Source organism: Protobothrops mucrosquamatus, unplaced genomic scaffold (genome assembly GCF_001527695.2).
Source record: "Protobothrops mucrosquamatus isolate PMUCROS unplaced genomic scaffold, P.Mucros_1.0 scaffold_126, whole genome shotgun sequence".
In the NCBI taxonomy this organism is placed as follows: Eukaryota; Metazoa; Chordata; class Lepidosauria; order Squamata; family Viperidae; genus Protobothrops; species Protobothrops mucrosquamatus.
Genome location: NW_015386202.1, coordinates 307,157 through 329,300, shown reverse-complemented (window position 1 = coordinate 329,300; position 22,144 = coordinate 307,157). Strand labels below are relative to the sequence as shown.

General features: G+C 39.4%; 1 protein-coding gene across 1 annotated transcript in view; it reads left to right on the top strand.

Annotated features, from left to right (window-relative positions):
* FRMPD1 (FERM and PDZ domain containing 1) overlaps positions 1-21,518 on the top strand; it is a 40,697-nt gene extending 19,179 nt beyond the window's left edge. The window contains exons 6-16 of the mRNA XM_029284398.1: positions 2,487-2,594; positions 6,073-6,168; positions 7,051-7,176; positions 8,663-8,782; positions 10,485-10,621; positions 10,978-11,104; positions 12,356-12,451; positions 16,096-16,278; positions 16,361-16,508; positions 17,154-17,942; positions 19,023-21,518. Of these exons, the coding sequence (XP_029140231.1) occupies positions 2,487-2,594; positions 6,073-6,168; positions 7,051-7,176; positions 8,663-8,782; positions 10,485-10,621; positions 10,978-11,104; positions 12,356-12,451; positions 16,096-16,278; positions 16,361-16,508; positions 17,154-17,942; positions 19,023-21,313 (4,221 nt within the window). The 3' untranslated portion in view covers positions 21,314-21,518. The remainder of the gene's footprint in view (positions 1-2,486; positions 2,595-6,072; positions 6,169-7,050; positions 7,177-8,662; positions 8,783-10,484; positions 10,622-10,977; positions 11,105-12,355; positions 12,452-16,095; positions 16,279-16,360; positions 16,509-17,153; positions 17,943-19,022) is intronic.
* The last annotated feature ends 626 nt before the right edge of the window (positions 21,519-22,144 follow it).

Here is a 22,144-nt window from a genome sequence, read left to right as displayed (position 1 = left end):
ACCCTGCCCTTTTAGTCCTTGATAAGGAAAACAAGCATTGCCTTGGCTGCAGAAGGCTTGCTTGGACCTGGTCCATCCCGACAGTCACAATTCTCCAGGGCTTCCAACTTGCCACTCTAGATTCTTTGCAGCTGAAGAAGTTACTGATAGAACTGGAGAGCTTTCAGCCTGCAAAATGCCATGAAACAATGCATTCAATCTTGCCTTTGTGTCCAGATGCATCTGTGGGTAATAAATACACACCTATTCTGAAATTATTGGTAAACTGACACATCAGGGTGCATAGCACTTTGCAAAGAATAACACTGCCTTGAGACTCTTTGCCAGGGGTCTTCAAACTTGGCCCTTTTATGACTTGTGGACTGGCTGAGGAATTCTGGGAGTTGAAGTCCACAAGTCATAAAAGGGCCAAGTTTGAAGACCCTGGCAAAGAGCCTCAAGGCAGTGTTATTCTTTGCAAAGTGCTATGCACCCTGATGTGTCAGTTTACCAATTCTTTGCAGTCTCAACTTTGGTCCAGGTGAGATGACAGAAATCAAAATGGTGAAAATTAGAAAGCACTAACCAAGCTGGTGAAGAGGCATGGGAATCAAGTCTTAGTTACAGGCTCAGTTATAAGAAATTAGGAAGGACATTAGTGCCAAATTCTTCACTGAAAATGTGCATTTTGAGAAGCCATTTGTAGCATATGTAGGAGGTAATCTAGCAAGTATTCTGGGAGGCTGTTTCAAGTAAGGGAGAGAAAAGAAGAAAGGAAGAAGCTGTTTGAAAGAGTAGAAAACCTTGGATGGTGGTATTAAAAAAATAAAGTTCATAAGCTGGAGCATATTTGGTTGGTGGAAAGAGAAGAACTAGTAGGTCAATGCATTTGTGGGTAATAAAATACAAACCTATTCTGAAATTGTTGGTAAACTAACAACCTGTTTGCTGTTCACTCCGGTGGGTTGTATGGTGTTGACAGGAGTTCTGAGCTGTTTGGGGCATGTGTGAAACCAACTGCTTGGAACTAGATGTACTTCTCTGTGCATGGGAACCATTTTGCATTTATTTCTTAGACCTGCTAATTCAGAGATTGAATTGTTCTGGGATGTTGCGTTTCTCTCCTGATTTTTTAAATATATTTAATTGCAATTAAAAATTTACCACCAGCCCTAACTCAGGAAGTGCATGCATTAAGGGATGATAGAAATCGAGAAGACATTGAAAATTGGCATCACAATATGTTCATCAATATTTGTGGTGGGATGCAGTAAATGTTCAATTTGCTTCCAGATAGTCCTATCAAAGCAAGTTTGCTTAGTTTAAGGGTGGTGAAAACCACTGCAGTGAAGAGACATAAAAGAAACTGATAGATGCACAGCGTTGACAGTAACCAGAGTATTTTCCCCCCAACTAAGACAATGCAAGAATTCAGGGTCTGGTAATGAGTTGAGTAGTGGAAGATGATATACATCTTCACTCATCACATAGTTACAAAAAAACAGATTACACTGACTTGTCTTCACTTAACATACAGTAAAACGTCTACTACAAGGCAGTGTTGATGGCCATTAAATAACTATCACAGTGGTAGCAATTAGTCATGACAATAAATAAAATAAAATAAAATGAAATAGATATTCTAGGAGTTGGAGTGGCATAGTGATCTAGAGGCAAAGACTCTCGCCTCCCACTCGGAAGGTTGAGAGTTCGATCCTAGGCAACAACAGATGTTTCTCTATAACAGTGGTTCTCAACCTGTGGGTCGGGACCCCATTTGGGGTCGATCGACCATTTCACGGGGGTCGCCAAGCAAGGCTGTCCGCCATTTTTTTGTCCGCCATTTTTTTTGTCCGCCATTTTTCCCCCTTTTCCGGTGGATGCCTTACCTCCCTTGGGCTGGGCCAGCTGGTGGTCGGCCTGTTCCGTCTCTGCCGCTTGCCAAGCTACGCCTCGGCCGGCACAGGGGGCGGAACCGCGCATGCGCGGCGCTCCCGGACAGGGAAAGTCCTCGACTTACGACCAGTTGGGTAGTCCTCGACTTACGACCGGTTCAGTCCTCAACTTACGACTGGTTTAGTCCTCGACTTACGACCGGTTGGGGTCGCGGCATTAACAAGGTTGAGAACCACTGCTCTATAAGGACACAAAGAGAAAATATCTGCTGCGAACTTTGCATAGGTGTCAGAAAGGGCATCTGGCCAGTAAACACTCAGCTCCATTCAGTCACCCTGACCCAAAGCAAGGGATTATAAGGTCACAAAAAGAAAAAATTATTTCAGGAGGTGTTGTTTTTTTTTTTTAAAAAAAAGAGGAAATGGTGGGAAGGTTCCAAATTACCCACCTTTTGTATTTGATGGTGCCCTGCTCTGATCCAGCAAGCTTTTGATGGCCCTACTCTTCTTGTGATTCTGTTTCAATTTCTGTTGTGAGAAGGCGTTAAGTGCTCTCAGAGTTTGTTACTGTGTTGTATAATAGTTTGCCAACCCAGTGCTGTTGTTTTTCAGGGTGGCCCTAAATCATCCTTTCTTACAGCGGAAAAAAGAGCCAGGCTAAAAACAAATCCTGTTAAAGTCCATTTTGCGGAAGAAGTTGCTGTGAATGGACATAATCAGGTTTGTGCCATTGCTATTGCCAAGCCATATGGATAGTTGGCTTTAAAATTTGACAGGTAGACCAAATTACATATTAAGCTAACTGCACTGCTGAGAGTGAGCATGAAACAAAGATGACTTGGCCTTTTCACAGCTGTTATCCCCTCCAACCTAAATATATTTGCACTTTGTCAGATAGATAGATCGATCCATATGCTCAAGGTCATTTGAACCAAGTAGGCTACCACTGAAAAATAAGCAAAAATCTCTCTTGCTGCTAGAAGGAAAAGTCTTGTTAACTTCAGTAAATGTGCTGAAGTCAAATTGTCCTTAGTATTCTTGGAAAAATAAATGGAATGGAATGATAAGGTTATAGCAGAGGCAATGGGAGAGTCAAAAATGTCAAAATGGTAGCCATGATCATGAAGCTTCAGGATTTTTTTTATATGCATACTTCAGTTGTGCAATTGCAGAGGCCATCTTAAATTTTTGTAACCGCTCTTGAATTTTTCTGTGTGGACATATTTTTATGTACACTATTTCTCCTGCTGGAGTATTAACAAACAATGTAATTGCAAAATTGTTAATCTAAAAAGTAGGGATCACCTGCATTCCTCCAAGTTTTGTTAAACTATAGTTTCCAGAACCTCATATTATTGGCTAAGTTGACTGCTTTCCTGGGAATTCAGAAATAGTCAAGAGGCTCAAGTTGCCCATTTTTGCATGGGGTATTAAACAAAATCCTATTTTTTTCCAATCCTTTTCTGTTTACAAACGTGTGAACATTTTGCTACAGTTTATACCTGGCAGAGATGAAGAAAACCTTCCATTTTGCTTTTGCCTAGTTTCCCTTTTTTCAGTTATGTTGATCTCAGTTTGAAGTTTTTTGTTTTGTTTTAAAAGTCCTCACAAACATTCCGGCCCAGTTTTGTGCGCACCTTCTGGTAATAAACACAGCATGTTTCTAGTTCACATATTTTATCTGTCCTTTTCTTTAATGCAATCCATTTTCATGTATCATGTCCACTGATACAATGCACTTTTCTTCAAAACATTTAATATGCATATTTTAAATTTGAAAGCTGCATGGAAAAATTCAAATATTGCGTGAATATTACTGCAGTTCCAATTGCATGTTTCTTGGAAAATGTGAAATCAGTAGTTTTACATTACGATGCAAAAACCAGACCTCTTGATCTCCAAGTTCTACTCACATTGCTTGCAGTCTAGCCTTTTTTCTTCGGCTCAGTCAAGGATTATAAGCTCATGGATATATAATAGTAGGCATTGTTTTATATATAGGGATCTCTCTAAGTCCATCCACTCTATCCATGTAGGAAGATAACTTTCCCAGATAGTTTACAGTACTTTTCCAATCGGCACAACGACCTTCGTAGGAGGGCCTATCACAGTAGTAATTTTAAATGGAATATTACAGCTGAAGTAAGATTTTTTTGGAAAAATCCCAGAAGTGCTTTCACAGTGTTGGCCTGAAGGCATAAATTGTTGATGAGAGGAAATGCTTTTAAACCTTACTTTTCCAGGGTAAGTCTTGTGGCAATCCTCTGCATGGGTCATCTGAGGAATCTGGCTATGTAAATGATGATCTCCCCTCAATTCTGCTATGCTGCCTCATCATGGGAGGGGGGGGAGGAGGTTTTTCCTGGGAGGAATGAGCAAAGAATGCTGGGAGAATAGTATATCACTCCAGCAGGGTCACCAAGGTCATCTCAGATGTCCAGCTAAAGCAAGCAAGCACTTTTATCAGCCAGCAGCAATATAGAAAGATGTTGAACGGGGATACCTGCATTAATTCATAGTGTATGGGAGAAAACAAAGATGAATCACTTCCATATTTTGCCAAGAAAACCCCATGACTAGACAAGATAAAGTGATTGATTATATAGTATTGAATGATGGGCCTCTTGGGTCAAATGGCACCCAACAGGCTACTGAGGAAGAGCTGATTGTGTTTGCCACATGGCTGGAGTAAAGCCCTTTGAGAGTTGCTGTGCAAGCAAAGAAAATCTAAAGCTACAAAGGCAAAATTACTGCGGGAACAAGGAATAAGTTCAATGCTAGTGAAAGATAAATCAATTACACATTGATATCTTTTAGGACTGGAATTTCAGTCAGAAGATATGGAAGCACTGGCTAGTTTCTACCTTTTAAGATCAACTGTCAAAAGTAAAGGAACCGACAGTCCGGAAATATGACACAGACCAGCATTTGGTAGAATAGCAGCAAAGGTTTTGGTAAAAGATAGTCAAATGCTATGACATGTCTAGACCTTCAACCATTAGAATCATGCAGGGCATGCTTTTTCTGGTGACACTCTACAAAAGTGAAAGTTGGACTTTGAAGAAAAAGGATAAAAAGAATTATTGCCTTTTTTGAAAGTTGGTGTTAGAGAAGACACTTGAGAATACCAGATATAACCCCCCCCCAAAAAAAAACCCCAAATCCCACTCCAAATCTCATTTCACTGAGCTATTCCTTACTTTTTGTTTTAATTGTATCTATCCAAAATTAAAGGGCAAGGTGATAGTGCCTTAAAATTTCATGACAATTAAAAAAAAAAAGTTTTCGCTCCAGCCATTCAAGTGCCAGGAAAGACATTTCTAAATTAGGACACCACCATTTAAAAGACCAATCCTTATTCCTGGAGAAGTTCATTATTCTTTGTGAAGGAATTTTTAAAATAGAAACCTCCTTGGAGATCTTAAAAAAATACAAGATGCTGAGCAAAAGAAAAAAAAAAACCTTTGGAATTGCAAAATTACCTCCTAACTCTTATTTCGCAAGAGATATCCCTTCTTCAGAGCCTTTAAATCAATAGAATGACATTTCCCAAATTCTCTGGCCTTACTGCCAAGCAAAACGGAGCACGGCTGCAGACTTGAGAACTGACTGAATTAACTGAATTCTGCCCACATAAAACAGGAAAAAGTAATAAACTCTATTCTGGGTAAGGTAACGAGCTCTGAAATATTGGGAGGATGTCGAATCTGAAAAATCACAAAGAATTATCCTTTTTGCTATATCTCCAAAGCATGTGGCAGTGCTTTAACTTCCCCACAAGGAGGCTGCTTTATAGCACTAGAATTAAATTTAATCTTTTGATTTCTCTCACTTCTACCCGAGAGACAACAGAAAGGCAAGCAACAGGAAGGCTAATACTTGACTTAACAGCATTTATTTCCTGCTCTGCAACCTCTGGCTGGCAAGCTTGCTCTATAGATAGTAAAATAAATGCTGAACACTAAACATACAACAGCACCTCAACGTGGCAAAATGTTCTTTAAAATGTAAATGTTCCCAATCCCTGTTAAGCCTTGTAAGCTATTAAGGGACTCACAGAAAATCCCCAGAATTAAGCAAAGTTTACTTTCTGCTAAGAACTCCCTTTGTTCCTCAGTAAAGTGACTGCTGTATATTTCAGACAGAATTTGAGAGTCAAACTTATTAATTGGATGCCGCCTTTTGTGTGTTTATCTAGGGAAGTTCTCTTCTGTGTATGCCCAATGTTCTCAAAGTCTATTTAGAAAATGGACAGACTAAAGCTTTCAAGTTTGAAGCAAACACAACAGTCAAGGTATGTTTAAATATAATATAGGGATTAGATGTTGGTTTAGGAGCTCTCACTTGGCAATGGTGGCCATTGAAGGGCTGGGCCTGTGAATATTTCTCAAACTCTCCGCTATATTGTATGATGTATTATGAATAGAAATTGAATAAAAGAGGAGAGATGCCCATGTAACTCCCTTTAAACTCAGTGACGAAAGCCAGAAGATGAATACATTGCTACAGCATCTACAACAATAATGAAAAATGCATTGTGAGCAGGTAAAGTAACAAATCTGGTATATGATGGAAACTCTTGGAGCCTCATGGACCAAACAACCTATTTTAATATTTTTGTTTGTTGAAGTGTCTTAAAAATAGAATAAGAAAGCAATCAAATAGCCAACTTGCCTCATCCATAATGCTGTCTTTATTTTTTAACGCTCATAAATTTGGTTGGGACATGATCCACATTTAGCCAAGTAGCAGATTTTATTGTAGCCTATGGTTAATGCCCTTCATTGCAAATTTTATGACTACATTTTAATGTATAGTAATGCGTACTTAATGGTCAGAGAAATCAGTAGTACAAATCTTAATCCTCTATATCTCTGTGCTGGATGGTATTCCATTTTGATTCTAATCCATGTGGGTATTTCTTTTTTCAAATTGTCATCAGATTACATTGCAGTCAACAATGGGGTTTGTTGTCAGTATGCTACACTAGCCAAGATAGTGTGCCAAAGAATTCTTATGCATTTGAATGGCTTCTCCATCATGGATCAGATCTGCTGCACCTTTTGCCATGTGTACAATTATCCTTGTGAACGATTAAGGACATCATTGTGTGTTCCCAGATGATTTCTACATGTTGTTGAAATTGTGATTTTTTTTTAAACCCCACAAATGATAGGATATTATACTCACTTTGAAAGAAAAGCTGTCCATTCAAAGCATTGAACATTTTGCCTTGGTTTTGGAAGAACAGCATAATATATTGAAGATGGGTCTCCTGCATGATGATGAGCTCATTGAACGGGTGAGTTTCACTGCTTTAGGACATTTCTGTTGGTGTCGGGCAAATTAATGAAACTTTTGCCTGGAGATACTAACCAGTGCAGGGGGGTTAGAATTGCTCACTTTGGCATTTTGTTTTCTGCTTCATAATCCATAGATTGGGAGAGTATGAACTCCAATGATCAACTCCTGTCAGCTTGGCCAGCATGGCTAGTGATAACAGAAATGGGATTTATACATCAGTCACATTAATAGAACCAGAAGTCTCACACCTTCCAAAATGGAAATATGTATCCCTTCGAAATATATGACTGATGGAAAACTAGGTCTCTGATTCAGAACATTGCACGCTTGTAAACCTGTTTATATAGCAGCAGCCTTACTGAAACAATAGCAGTTTTCGTTTATTGGTTTATGGCGGTAATAAGGATTTGTTTTGATATGAATATCAGTTTCCCTGGAATCTATTTTCATGAACTCTTTTCAACACAGTGTTAACAGCTGTCAATTTGTTATTCAAAGTAAAATTTTAAACACCCTCTTAGAATTTGTATAATCTTATTACAAATGGTAGACCATAAATGTTTACTTAATACCACTTTGTTTTCTTTAAAGTACCATTGAATTGTACTTAAGTCATGCTTAAATGGATTTAATATAATTTGCTTCCCTAATGAATCTTGAAATGAAGATAATACACTGATTATCATACAAGATCTATTTCTTCAATTCTTTTTTCCAGAATGGCAAGCATTCGCCTTGTTATAATAGTAGATATTGAATGATTATTGTTAGATAGGATTTTCCATCCTTTTAGTTTCTTTGATGAGATCCACATAGATTAGGTTTCCCCAAAGATTTGGGTGATCCTAAATCCCTTCCTATCTTTGGCAGCTCTATCTGAATTTTGAAGCTGAACTGTTTTGAGCAGCTGTCCATCATTTCACCATTTGATCACAGATGCTCATTTTATCTGATTGCTTTCCTAAATTGTGTACATAGCCCAAATAAAAACCAAAATATTGGTGATTGCTGGGTAATTTTGTTACAAGAAGGAGGAATGGTGGCGATTGCACAAATTTGCAATTTATTTTGAAATATATATATATATAATTCTGCACAATTTATTCTGCTTCTACCATATCTGGGGAGGGTCAAGACGTTAGATGGGATTCTGAAGCCACATTCCACTGATCTCTCAAAACTTTATAATGGAAATTCCTCTACCTTCTGGAACTTCACTAGAAATTTCCCACACTTTTCCAAGCAGCTATACAGTATTTAATACTTTTATCTAAATATCTTAGCAAATATTCACTGGAAGCTGGTTTTTAATTAGAAGGATTTTTGTTATAGTGGTAATATGCTATAGACTCTTTATCTAGCTATCTAGCTATCATCTATCTATCATCTTGCTAACAAGCTATCTATCTATCTATCTCTATCTAATCTAATCTATCAAATCTATTGATTCTATTGAATCTATCGAATCTATCTCTTCGTTTCAGGTGGTTCAGAGGAACGAATCTCATGCTTTTCGATGCCTCTTCAGAGTCTGCTTTATGCCCAAGGATCCATTACATCTCTTGCAGCAAGATCCAGTTGCTTTTGAGTATCTCTATTTGCAGGTGAAATAGGAATGCTTTGTGGGCTTTTCCTGACTTGGTTAGGTTTCATCAATAAATAACACAAACCTAAGATGTATCATCCATAACAATGTTGGTGTCTTCACATAGCGAATACAGATGAGTATAATACTACACTGCACAACACTAATGGTAACTTTTCAAATTCTTCGAACACATTTGGAACTGTTCAAGAATTAATCTATTTCAGAAATTTTGACTTTAATTTGTACATGTATTTTATAATTACAAAGACAAACAGGAAAAAACAAAGGCCAAATTGTGTGTCCAAATATGATATACTGTATGTGCAAAAATAAGAATGGGGTAAGGATTGGATAGTAAACTAGGGCTGAAGAATGTATTTTGTGTTTCTATAGTAATTTATTTATTCACATGATACTGTAGTTTTAAAGTTAATTGTTTCAGGTTTTCCATGAGTGCAGATCTCTTTGTGAGAGTAGAAAGAGGCTTCACAAATTTAACAGGTCAGTAAGAAAAGAAAAATATCATTAAGGGTCTAGTACTGTCATTTACTGATTTAAAATTTGCATCTCAGGCTTAGAGAAAGCTAGCTTTCACTGGGGACAATCTATACTGTGAATTTTGTTAAACATTTTTCACTTCAATCTTCAATTTCCCTTGGATTCTGTTTCCACCCTATATTTTCAGTATCATCTCTTGTTCTTATGAATGAAAAACAGAAATAATCTTTAAACAACAAATTGAAAAGTCCAAGAAATTCATCAGCAGTGACTGCAATCTACCCTACTGTCAAAAAAGATAACAATATTCTAACATGTTCCTAGATGGAGGCTTACATAGAAATGTCCAGATATTACGCCTACTCAGATACACATATAGGCTGCAATCACAGATTACACTCAACTTTATAATGTGCTTGTTTTGTCTTACTGTATGAAAACGAATCACAGTTTACAGCCTACAGTAGATACTTGTTAATGTGTTGTTTGCCTAGCATAATGTTCCAGTAGGAAGTAATGGGTAGTTTATGGTTTCCAGAATTATTCATGCTTTACTTAGCTATCTAAGTCACAATGCTCTAAGTCAAAATAGGAAAGAAAGCAAATCAACAACTGGCAAGATAATAAGAATACTGTTATGTTTGAAAACAAATATAAATCTGTCTCTAACACACACCTATATATTCTATAATGTGACACGTTAAATACCCAGCTATATATATACCACAAGAGTCTTTTGGTCAGTTTCTTTCTGTCCTAATTACATAGAGAAAAAGTGGGCTCAAAATTCTGGATTGGGTTGACATGTGCATGTCATGTCCCACTTGATTTCTCATATCAACGTATGTGATGGAACACAGAATAACAGAGTTAGAAGGGACCTTGGAGATCTTCTAGTCCAACCCCCTGCTCAATAAGAAGATAACTTTCCAGACAAATGACTCTCCAATCTCTTCTTAAAAACTGAATGTGTGTTTCCAGATACAGAAGTTACAAATTCTCTGTCCAGCTAAGAAATAAATAGGGTGCATGTGTGAACCAGTCTCAAATTATACATGGCCCAAGGAAATTAATTAAACATTGGGCTTTGCAGCCAACATAATTGCCAAATGTTCTAACAGTAGAAACCACTTCATAAAATAACAGGGTTAGATTAAAGCAGTCTGGTGCAAGTATCTGTCTCTTCTCTCCCCTTGTTAACCTGGCCCTGTCCGTTGCAGAGCTGTAGTGACGTGCTTCAAGAAAGGTTTGCTGTTGAGATGAAGTGCAGTGTTGCGTTACGGCTGGCCGCCTTGCATATGCAAGAACGGATGATCACCTGCGCTCAGCCACAGAAAGTCTCACTAAAGTATATTAAGTAAGTGAAAAGGTATTCAGTTGTAAAGTTTACTTAAAACTTCTCAAGGAAAATACAGTGGATTTTTTTTTTAAAAAAATTAAGACATTAAGCCAAGGGGTTCAAAAGTGATCTGTCATATAAGTTGGACTTTTAGTTGAGTTGTTTGCATCCTTTGCTCTCCTTGGCTGTCCGCTTCTGGTGGATGAACAATGTCACTTCTGGTTCTGAAGGCTAGCAATTGCCCAAACTACATCGCAGTTTTGAACTCCAAATCCATCTTGTAACAATTATAGGATGGTGACCCCAAGTTCTGCCAGATGATCATGTTGGGGTAGGTCTTTTTCCTCTCTCTCTCTTTTTTTCTTACGCTACAGGAAGGATTGGGGAATAGAAAACTTTATTTCCCCAACTCTACTCCGAAACATGAGAGGCAAAGACATCAAAAAAGCTATCAGTTTCCACATGAAGAGGAATCATATTTTGCTGGACCCAAGGCAAAAGGTAAAGTGCCTTTAAGACATCTGGGAAGGTTACCTTCTAGTGCAGGGATAGGCAACCTTGGCTCTTTTATGACTCGTGGACTTCAACTCCCAGAATTGCTGAGCCAACATAGCTCAGCTTGGAAACCTCTCCCTTTCCCCTCAGCATGGCTGGCTCAGGAATTCTGGGAGTTGAAGTCCACGAGTCATAAAAGAGCCAAGGTTGCCTACCCCTGTTCTAGTGGAACTTGACTCTGTTTTCATCTTATTACCTCATTAGTTTTTCTAATTCAGACCACAGAGAGATCAAATCACCCTTTTTAGTCAATGACTGGATCATTTTTATTTATATACACACAACCACACACACAGCCCCCCTTTGAAGTCCACGAGTCATAAAAGAGCCATAAAAGTCCAAGAGTCATAAAAGAGCCAAGGTTGCCTACCCCTGTTCTAGTGGAATTTGACTCTGTCTTCATCTTATTATCTCAGTAGTTTTTCTAATGCAGACCAGAGAGAGATCAAATCACCCTTTTTAGTCAATGACTGGATCATTTTTATTTATATACACACAACCACACATAATAACACTTACGTTCCAAGAACACAGTGATGGGGAATTTTAGGATGTGCATATGCTGTTGGTAAAAAAGTAGGAGAATACCGATAAAGATAATGAATAATTGCCTAAATTCGTGATTTGAATATGTATTTATCAATCGGGAATCAACTCATCTCATATTTTATTGTATTGTTCAATGCTTGGGATAACTTTATTAGTTAAAAGGAAACACAATATTTTTGTGCTGAATATTTCTCTGTGATGCCTTCAGAAATACTGACAGTTCCCAAGGTAGTCTTTATTTAGTGAACACAATTGGAACCAGCAATTTGGTCACTAACTAAAGCAATCCTTAGGTGAAACTACAACTTACGATCTTACTTCAGCTTTTGTTTGCTTTTTGACCTGTGAAGATCATAAACGTGAACAATGGTCATAAAATTACTTTTTCATCACTATTGTAACTGTGAATGGTTGCTAAACAAGACAGTCAGTAAACAAGAATTGCCTATATTTCTGATTCTGAAATGCTCCATAATACTGGTTGACAACTGGGACATTTGCCCCACTACTGTCCCAAGAATGCCATGGTAGTAATAGCTTGCCATATTATTACTGTACCCAAATTTTACTGTATGACAACATAAGAGGCTATGGGCTTACCAATTATAAAGATCTGATTGTGTTAACTTTGCTTTTCAACAATTGCAGAATCTCCTTTCCGCAGCTCAAGTGCGATTGTGTTATCTGCAGATTCTTGGAGACCTAAAACTCTATGGAGGGAAAGTCTTTAATGCCACGCTCATGGTAAATTTATGATTTCTAATAAAAAAGAAAATATGTAGTTCAGGGCTGAACTGTTGGGTTCTTGGTGCTCTCTGAAATTGGCTGTTTTCTTATAGATACAGGTAGTTCTAATTGGGACCAGCAACTGGTGCTAAATAGTTGCTAAGTGGGAAATTACATGACTGCAACTATGTTTTCCAGCTCAAAACTGATAAGATTTGGCTTTTGTTTGCCTTCCAACTATTCCCCACCCTTTGTATTGCTTGAGCACTTGCTAATGTCTTGTACACATCAAAAGCAATGTGATTGCCATGGGCACACTACATCAACAACTTACTCTCCCTTCCTTTCCAATCTCCTTGCTCTGCCGGGGGAGCAGATGAGAGGGGAAAAAAACAAGTGATTTCCATAGGCAATCTCTCTTTTGCCTGATCCTTCCCCCTTTTCCCATAAAGTGGAAATCACAAGGGATCACAAGAGAATAAGCTGTTTGATCTTCTACACATTGAAAGCAATGTGATTGCGCTAGAAGTCTGAGGCTGGAAGCCACAGGCATGCTATTCAAGCAGCTTACAGTACTGACTTGAAATCTCTTACTTTTCCATTTCTCCAGTCTGCGATGCAGGAGGGGTATTGGGGGGGAAAAACAATTTCTGTAGGCAATCTCTTCTTTACCTGATCCTTTCCTGCTGCCAGCGCAATCTGCTGGCTGTTTATATCTACACTCTGATAGAATTAATCAAAGAAGAAAAACTAGGAGTCAGGTACACCATTCAATGTAAGGATTGTTACAGCCACTATGTAGGTCAAACAGATGGCAGACTGCACCACAAACATCAAATGGCAGAAAAAAGACATGAACAGCGCTTTAATCTTGTAACACATAGACAGACTTGACTATAGCATATACTGAGAAACTGTTAACATTTTAGATCAAGCCAAATGCAAAATATATTCCTGAATATATATATATATATAAACAGCCAACTAACCCCACTCTCCTTTCCACTGATGGTGTTATCCAGCCTGGTAATGAAATGTCTGCAAGAAAACATCCAAGCTCAAAAAACATCAAGGACCCAACACTTAAGATTTCTTTTTTACAGCAAAATAGTATTTTTTTTTAGTGAATGTCTCAGCCTTTCTACCACTGTGTTCAACTCTTCAAGCTACAGCATGAAAGCCAGGTCATCCCTGTGATTTATGGGGGATTTTCTCAAGGTCATTGGGAATGTCATGATGCAAGGAAACTGTTTGAATCCTTTATTTGAAATAGCTAGGTCTTTGTCTTAAAATGACTTTTAAGACCCCTTGTCATCATTTGCACCTCTCACAAATTAGAGAAAACAAGGCAGTTATTTGATTGTTTATTGATTAGAATTGAACTCCTTGCCACATGAGCCAAAATTAAAATCCAATGATCAAATGCCAGGACACATGCACACATCACAGATTGAAATACTGATGCAATGACACAACCCAGGGTGTGGCAGTGTTAAGTCATCTATCACTGCTCGCATCAGAAGAACTTCCCTGTTTCCAGTGTGGTGTACAGATACCTTTAAAGGAAAAAAGGAGGATTGGCACGTTTCCAAAACAAAGGATGGCATAATAGTTAATGGGTTGAAGCAAGAGCATGGAGCTGTCACTCTTAGTAATGCTATTGCTCAGCTATTACTTTGAGCTGTCACTCTTATTTGCCTTACTAATAGAGATCTGGTATGTTTACAATAGGAGGGGAGGGGCATCTTGAATTCATGGAGGGGAGGCAAGATGAAAATAAAATAGTGCCCATGTGGACATCTCAGATTTTACACCAATAAAAAAGAATTCTATCTCATTGGATAGGTAGTTACTAGTGGGAGTAAGTGGTCCTGTAGATGCAAAAGAAGGGTTTTAAAACTGTTAGCACCTGGAATTGTGCTGGAAACTAGAGAGGTGGGGACAGAGAAGACTTTGTTTAGCCTTGCGAGAGTCTGGTCCAAGGTGAAAATGTTGTCCATGACTGCAGCAAGTTTCAGAAACACTTTTTGCTGTTAATGTTTAATGCGAGGCAATAAAGGAGAAGATGCCATTTGTGGTACACAAGGCCCAGTTATTTTAAGAGTTCTGAAATTCAATATCAGCGTTAGAAATGTCAAGCCACGTGTTTTTTTACTCTCACCTTGAAATAACCAATAACCTGCTTTTCCAGAAGTCCACGCATGACACTATTTCTGTTTTGCTTGGAAGATAAATAGACCTATCATAATCATTTCTTCATTTCCATTCAGAAAGAGGCCTGATGCTACCTATAGAGTCAGATGACGAACAGGCTGCTGCATGTTTGATGGGAAAAGGTTGTGCGCCTATATTTTGAGTCTCTGGATTCAACTCTTCACTCCATTAGTGCGTCTGTGTTTAGCAAGGGTCTTCAAACTTGGCCCTTTTATGACTTGTGGACTTCAGCTTCCAGCCATGCTGGCTGAGGAATTCTGGGAGTTGACGTCCACAAGTCATAAAAGGGCCAAGTTTGAAGACCCCTGGTGTATAGATAACACATAGGATCAACCCAGGAAGGCCTACCCTCTGAGGCCTTGAGATGAAGCCACTGTTCTCTTTCACCCATTTTCTTCCCAGGACCAGCCTTGACACCCTCCTGCCAAATTAACTAGTTAGCCAGTCACCTTAAAAGCTGTGAGCATTTCTCAGATCCACAAATTGTGAGGGGCCCACAGCTTGATCACGCCTATTAAGATGAGCTTCCTGACAGTTAGAACAATTAACCAGTGGAACAACCTGCCTCCAGAAGTAGTGAATGCTCCAACGCTGGAAGTTTTTAAGAAGAGACTGGACAGCCATTTGTCTGAAATGGTATAGGGTTTCCTGCCTGAGCAGGGGGTTGGACTCGATGACCTCCAAGGTCCCTTCCAACTTTTTTATTATTATTATTATTATTATTATTATTATTATTATTATTATTATTATTATTATTATTATTATTATTATTATTATTATTATTATTATTATTATTATTATTATTCCAAAAATGTTCAGCAAATATGTGGAAATAGTAATTTCCTCAATTGATCAGTAATATAGAAAAAACACGCCTGCTTCCCTCATCCAGTGCTGGAGTTAATAAATGAAATAACTGGATAATTTCCTGCTTTCCTCTCTACAGTATAGCATAAATGATGGCCAGTAAGTTTCATAAAAACATTGAATTATGTTAAAGTTAGCTGTTCGATTCCCATTTAGGCTTTGTAATGCTTTTGTAAACTTTTGGCTGCATTCATAACATATAATAAGCTGTTATTTGTATAACTACATATTTCTGAATTAATGGTGATTAATTTCACACATGTTAAAACATTTCTAAACCATTGTTGAGACAGCACAAGTATAAGCCTCTATTTTATACAGAGAGCGAGAGAGACATATTCTTTGCTGGGGGAGGGTCTACAGAATACTATTAAAAGAACTTCTGAGCTGATCAGAAATGTCTACTCAAGACTAGAGTGTATTTAAACATAAAGATATGAAAGTTCAAATTGTGTTACTTCATCTGTGTGGGTTTCTTTACATATCCAAATTAAATTGTATAGATATTGTAGCCATTGAATACATAGGCATGAGTTTGTTCTTTTTTAAGCTTGGTCATAAGCTGCTTTTCCCTCATGAAGCTACAGGACAGAGAGACATGCATTGTCTTGCTGGTGGGAGCCAAATACGGAATCAGTCACGTGCTTAATACCAAACTCAGCTCCGTAAACTTGCTGGCAGAATTTGCCAACATAAGCAGACTGGAGCTCACTAAAGAATCCGAGAAAGTAAGCACGGTGAAGATCTACCTCCAAGATATAAAGGTAAATATATTTCTTATCAATTTTGATGCATTAATCTGTCAGGAACATTTCAGCTCGTCATGTTTCCTGTCTTCCCTACAAGGTACTCACTGTGCTGCTGGAGTCCAAAAGTGCCAAAGATCTGGCTTGTCTCATCAATGGTTACTACAGAATGCTTGTAGATTCAAGCAGCTACATATTCACCTGGGAGGAGAGAAAAACTCAAATGCACCGGATCTCTGCCGAGGAAGGTAAAAAGCAAGTTTCCTTAAATAAGTAAAGGAGCGAGAGGAATCTTCCCAGCTTGATAGTACACCTGTTGCTAGAAATCCATGCATGCATTTAGCACGCTGGTGTCTCAAGTCTGTTATTTATTTCTTCACCATACAGCTTTATTGCCCCTTCATTTGTATGGGCAAAAGCAAAAGGGTTCTTAGAAACACCCTTTGAAGTGGTCATTTAGATGCATTGAAAGGATGTGGGAGATGTTTCTGTCACATTTGAATATGAATTCATCTAATTTCAAGTGCATAAACCAACATCCTAGTTGCCATTCAAGGCACAGTTCTCATAATTTTGCATGCTAGTCAAAATTCTCAGGTTTCCTATAGTTGAACCTGAGCCTACTTTCTCCCATCCAGATCTCCACAGTCTCCAGACACTGAGATGGACCCTCAAAGGCTGTCACTTAGAGACAGTCCCTGTTTATCCTTTGGCTATCCAAATGATGCTGCAGAGAACAGTACTCTGGATACGTTCAGAGGAATCCTTTTTCACATTTTAGCTGTACAGTCATCTTAAGAACCTTTTTCAGGGAGCTTTTATTTCAACTGCATTCTACGTTTGGTTGGAAGGAAGGTGCAACTCCAAGGAAACTTGTCTGTTTGTGTTTGCAGGATATGAATCTAGAACCTGCAGTGACTCTGAAGAATCTTCTGAGCCAGATTCCTCCTTCGACCGTTTCTCAGACACACATTCACCTAGGTACAGCAGTATTAGCCCCCCAATTGAGGAGAAAGGAGAGGAGCAAGAGCTGGAGCAAGAAAAGAAGACCCCAGAGGCCAAAGAAACGAGCTTTTGCAATGGTTACAACAGAAGCGATAGCTTTTCGGAAGCGTCTGACTCAGCCAACACAGAAAGCAAGGGGCTGAAGTCCAGTGGCTCAAGTGACTCTCTGGATGCCTTGGAAGAAGATGACTTAGAAGCATGCTCAGCAAGCAGGCCAGAGATTTTTCAGTTTTGTAACTCTGCTCTTCAGAAATTGGCGTATAATGACAAGATGCTTTTTGGTGCTGATGGAGACGAGGAAAGCAGAACATCACAAGAAAGTTTTTTTCCTTTCCTCCTGCCACCCCTGGTATCCAGTCCGGGTCTTCCACAGCCAGAAGAGGAATCCAGAAAAGAAACCGGTGTGAGTATTCTAGAGTCCAAGTTGGCCAAAAGCAACGTCATGGAGTACTACAGCCTCTGTGCCAATCTCTCCCCAGCCAGCAGTGGGGGGAAGAATACACAGAGTTGCAGCCCCGAAAGCTGCTCTTTGCAGGAGCCTGAAGACCATGAAAAAATCAGTGAGGGCCAGACTCCTGTCTTTGTCTTGACATCTCCCTCTGGCTTTGAAAAGACTAATTCAGATGATAACGTCTGTGATGCAACTGAAAGGATGACCCCAACAGAGCCACAAGCAGGTACGTAAAAAGAAAATCCCTAGAGTAACTCTGTTGTGGTATGAACCTCCCAAAGTCTTTTAAATAGGGGTGTTATTTTGACTGCTGTCTGAGCAATCCTTCTTGGTCTTTTTCACAGTTCACAGCATTGTTCACTGTGTCTTGCAGTGCTATAGTATCAATATGAGGCCCTTAGAATAATTAAAGTTGATTGAGTTGCTTACTGAAATCTAGCTGGCTATTACCTTTTCCCTTCATACTCAAAATACGCACCATCTAATTATTCCTTGTATCTGCCCGGTATTTTGTTTCCGTTTAGGCAAGGGTGAGAGTTAATGGCTATTCCACAAGACCTATTGCAAAGAAAATTCCAGTTCAGAGTTTCATATTACATTTCCTCCGATACTTTTTTTTCTTTTAGTTGCTAAAAGAACCAATATATGGAAATAAATTGTGGTGGTACTAGTTATGTTCATACAACTAACGGTGGTGGAATGATTATGTGAGAACACTTTAACATAGAAATTAACTATTACCACTACTAACTACTACTGCCCCTGATAGCAGGATTTTTCTAGTCTCTCTCTCAACTTTTCATCCCTTTTGTACCATAAAAAGATAGAAAAGTGGATGGAAGAGGATGGTGGGCAAGTATGTCTCCAACTCTGTTTGCAGTGGTGACGCTTTTGAGCTGGTCACAATACAGTACTTTTCAGTCACAGGGTGAGAGAGGCAGGACATTAGATCAGAGGTCCCCAACCTTTTGGGCACCAGGGACTGGTTCCATGAAGAGGTTTTTCCGCGGACTGGAGGGGGCATGGTTTTGTGTGCTGCCTGCATCCTGTGGGTGGGGCTTGTTTGTGCGGACCGGTTGCTGACATGCCGCGGCCCGGTAGTGGTCCATGGACCCAGGGTTGGGGACCCCTGCATAAGTTAACTCCTGGCATTTCCATAGTTTCTTAGCTTGTAGAAAGAAAGTAATAGTGTGTGTACCTTTAGATAACTCACACATAGCAGCAGCAGCATACATCTTTTCACAAACTATTGTTGAAATAAGATGAAAATAATTCTCTATATTGATGGGCTTTTCTTTATTTTTAGGTTCTGAAATTCCACCCCTACCTCGTTCCCCAGGGCTGCCATCCTTTGGCAGTTTGGACGAAAACATCCTGTCAAGGCAAAGCAGAAGGATGAAACCCAGGCCAGAAAAAGAGCCAACATCTGCTAATAATTTGAGGAAAAGAAGGTCCTTCCTTGAGACAAATTATACTTCCCAAGTTAGTTTCCCCAAAGCTTTACCCTGTGCCCTGGAAACCGATGTTTGTTACAGTAGAGATGCCACCCTTTCAGGAGCATCTGCTGCTGAGAGTTTACTGAAGGAACCCCAGCAAATTTCCAGGCTTCTTGAAGCCACACAGAAAATCCAGGTGGTCCAAAATTCAACCTCATCATCTGACGCAACAGAAATGGGGCAGAATTCATCAGGACCCAATGCAGTTTTGTGCCTGGCCTCTGCCCAGGCAAGTGGAGGAAGTTTAGACTCGAGTGATTACTCTTTAAATTCTTTTTATATGCCCCCCCACCAGAGTCACCATTTAAGTACACCAGAAATTGCTTTTCACCAGGAAGATCTTGATCCCACTTGCAAAGGCAAAACAGAAAAACTTACAGAAATAGCTAGAGGGGTTCAGGGACATTGTGAAGTAAAGGCAGAGTGTTCCGTAAAACAAGCACTTGATAAAAAACCGGGCACAATCAACCGGGTAAAACAAGCACTTGATAAAAAACCGGGTACAACTCCAGCAGGAGTCAGTTATGTTTTGATTGAGGAAATAATACACACTACCACCAAACCTTCAGCGTCTCTGAACAGCATCCAAGACAAACCTTTGTCTTTTGCCCCAGACTTGGACCTGGGTTCTCTGCCTGCAGAGAAAGATGAGAAACAGGAACAAGTTGTTTTAGATCCCTGCAAGAGAGATTCCGTCTTGTGTGAATCCAGCCAGGCCCTCGGAGACTTAAAGCTTGAAGAAGGTATCAGCCAATTGTCAAATAAGGGAGATGAGAAACATCTGGGGATTTCAAATGTAACTGAACTATTTTTCAACTGCAGTGATACATCAGGCCAAATATGCTGGCCCAATTTCAGTTCAGCAGCAGAAAATGCACAAATCTGTCAGCAAGCAGATAAGGAGTGCCAGGGAATCACTAGCCAAAATGGCCTGGGTGTTAATAATTTATCTTTAAAAGATGGGGTGATAAATCAAGTCCCAGCCCACTTATCAGCCATGAGTATGTCTCATAATCTGTGCCCATCTACTGATGTTACTGGTGACTATAAAACAGAGGGGAAAAACCTCAGGGGAGATGCTCTCATTACAGATTATAAAAATAAGAGATACAGTTCGCTAATGGCTTCCTCAGAGGAGAACACAGAACAGAGTGAAACTGATAATTCAGCTGGACGGAGTTACCCTTCCTTTGACAGACCCAGTGAGGGAAACTGTACTTCAGATCTATCCTTTCTGACCTCTGACAATGCAACTGGGGGTGCAGTGGCATTTAGTGATACAGGTCCACCAGGTTTAGTGAATTCTGAGGAAACATCTACACCCAGACCGAAACCAGAGAGATGCAGCTGCCAGTTTTCTTATGCAAGCTGTTTCCATGGGGTAGAAAATGAAGCAGAATTGGACTGCACCAAACCCTTTGCAAGTAGCATTTCTGAAGGACCCTTAACAACTCCACCTTCAACAAGAAATCCACTGCCTTCAGATTTTAATCCCACCAGGCGCCTTCAAGAACATACCTATACGAATGGGGGCCCCAGTGATTCTCAGAATCACAGATACCTTCCAGAATTACCTATCAAAGAACTGAGCTATATGAAAGAAAAATGGTCTGTCTTGCCATTCGACTTCTGCCATTTGTTAGGGGATGTGGTAGAGCTACAGGAAGTTTTAAGGTGGTCTTCGGGAAACCAAAGAAAACATCCAGAGGATCAATGTGCTGCCCTTTTTTCCGAAAACAAGAATGCCTTGTATGCGGAATCACAGAGATTGCTGTCTAATTGCCAGAAGATTATCAAAGCACCAGGGCCTTCTCCAGAGACACAAATGATAGTTCAAAAGACCTTCCAAAACCTCCTTCAGTTGACAGAAGTATGCTTACAGTTCACAGACTGTGGCCTTTGCAGTAATGGGCACATAGACCTTAAAACCAACCTGAGGGATGTTTTGTGTAGCTATCAACAGTTTTTGGAGGCATGTAGGCAAACCCATGAGAAGGATTACTCCAGCCTAAGCCTAAAACTATGTGTCTGCCAATATACGGCCCTCACGGCTTCCCTTTTCTGCCTTGTACAGCAGTTCATAGCTTCATCCTGCACATGAGATGGATTTGCTGTCTCTTCCTGCTTCTCCTTTCTTTGCACTAACAGTACAACTCTTGTTGAATTCATTATAAAGAGAGAATTAGCTATTTTGAAAACTTGCGTATTTTTTTGTGACCTTCTGAGTTGGCTTGATAAATGTATAACCCTGGGAGATTCTAATAAAAACGGGATGTGTAAAAGAATGGCTGAAGGAACTGAGGCAATTGCTTGGTTTCATTTGTCAATGGATATTAATGCTGAAAGCTTGAATGAAGTCAAGGGAATAAGTCTCATAAAAGTCATAGATAGCATGTTGATTCACATCCAATTTTACTTTTTTTCTCTCTTTCCTCTCTAAGTGTAGAAGGCAAAAGATCGATCTTTTCTGATTAACTGCTATGGATAAATGCTACTTAAGAACAGCTCAAAGAGAACGTTGTAGGTCAAACTGGACAGATCTACTGAACATATTATCTTACAGTGTTAGTATGTGCCAATTGGACATGTTGATCAAGGTTAATGAAACCGTACCACAGGTATCTGTCTTTTGTCTGGGACTCTTTCTGGTGTTTTAAATAAATGCACCTGGAGTAGGTTACAAAGATACATTTTTAAGAAGAGCCAGTGATGTGTGATTGATAAGATACTGGACTAACACCAAGAAAATCCAGATTCTTGTTTAACTAAGCCATGGAGGTTCACTTGGCAACTTTGGGCCACCCCCACTCTTTCAACCCAACCTATCTGACATGCCAAGGGTCATAGGCAGTGAAGCGTCACAGGCAGTGCGGTGGTATAATAGGATGTGAGAATAACCTTGGGAAACCACGAAGAAGTGCTGATGCACTTA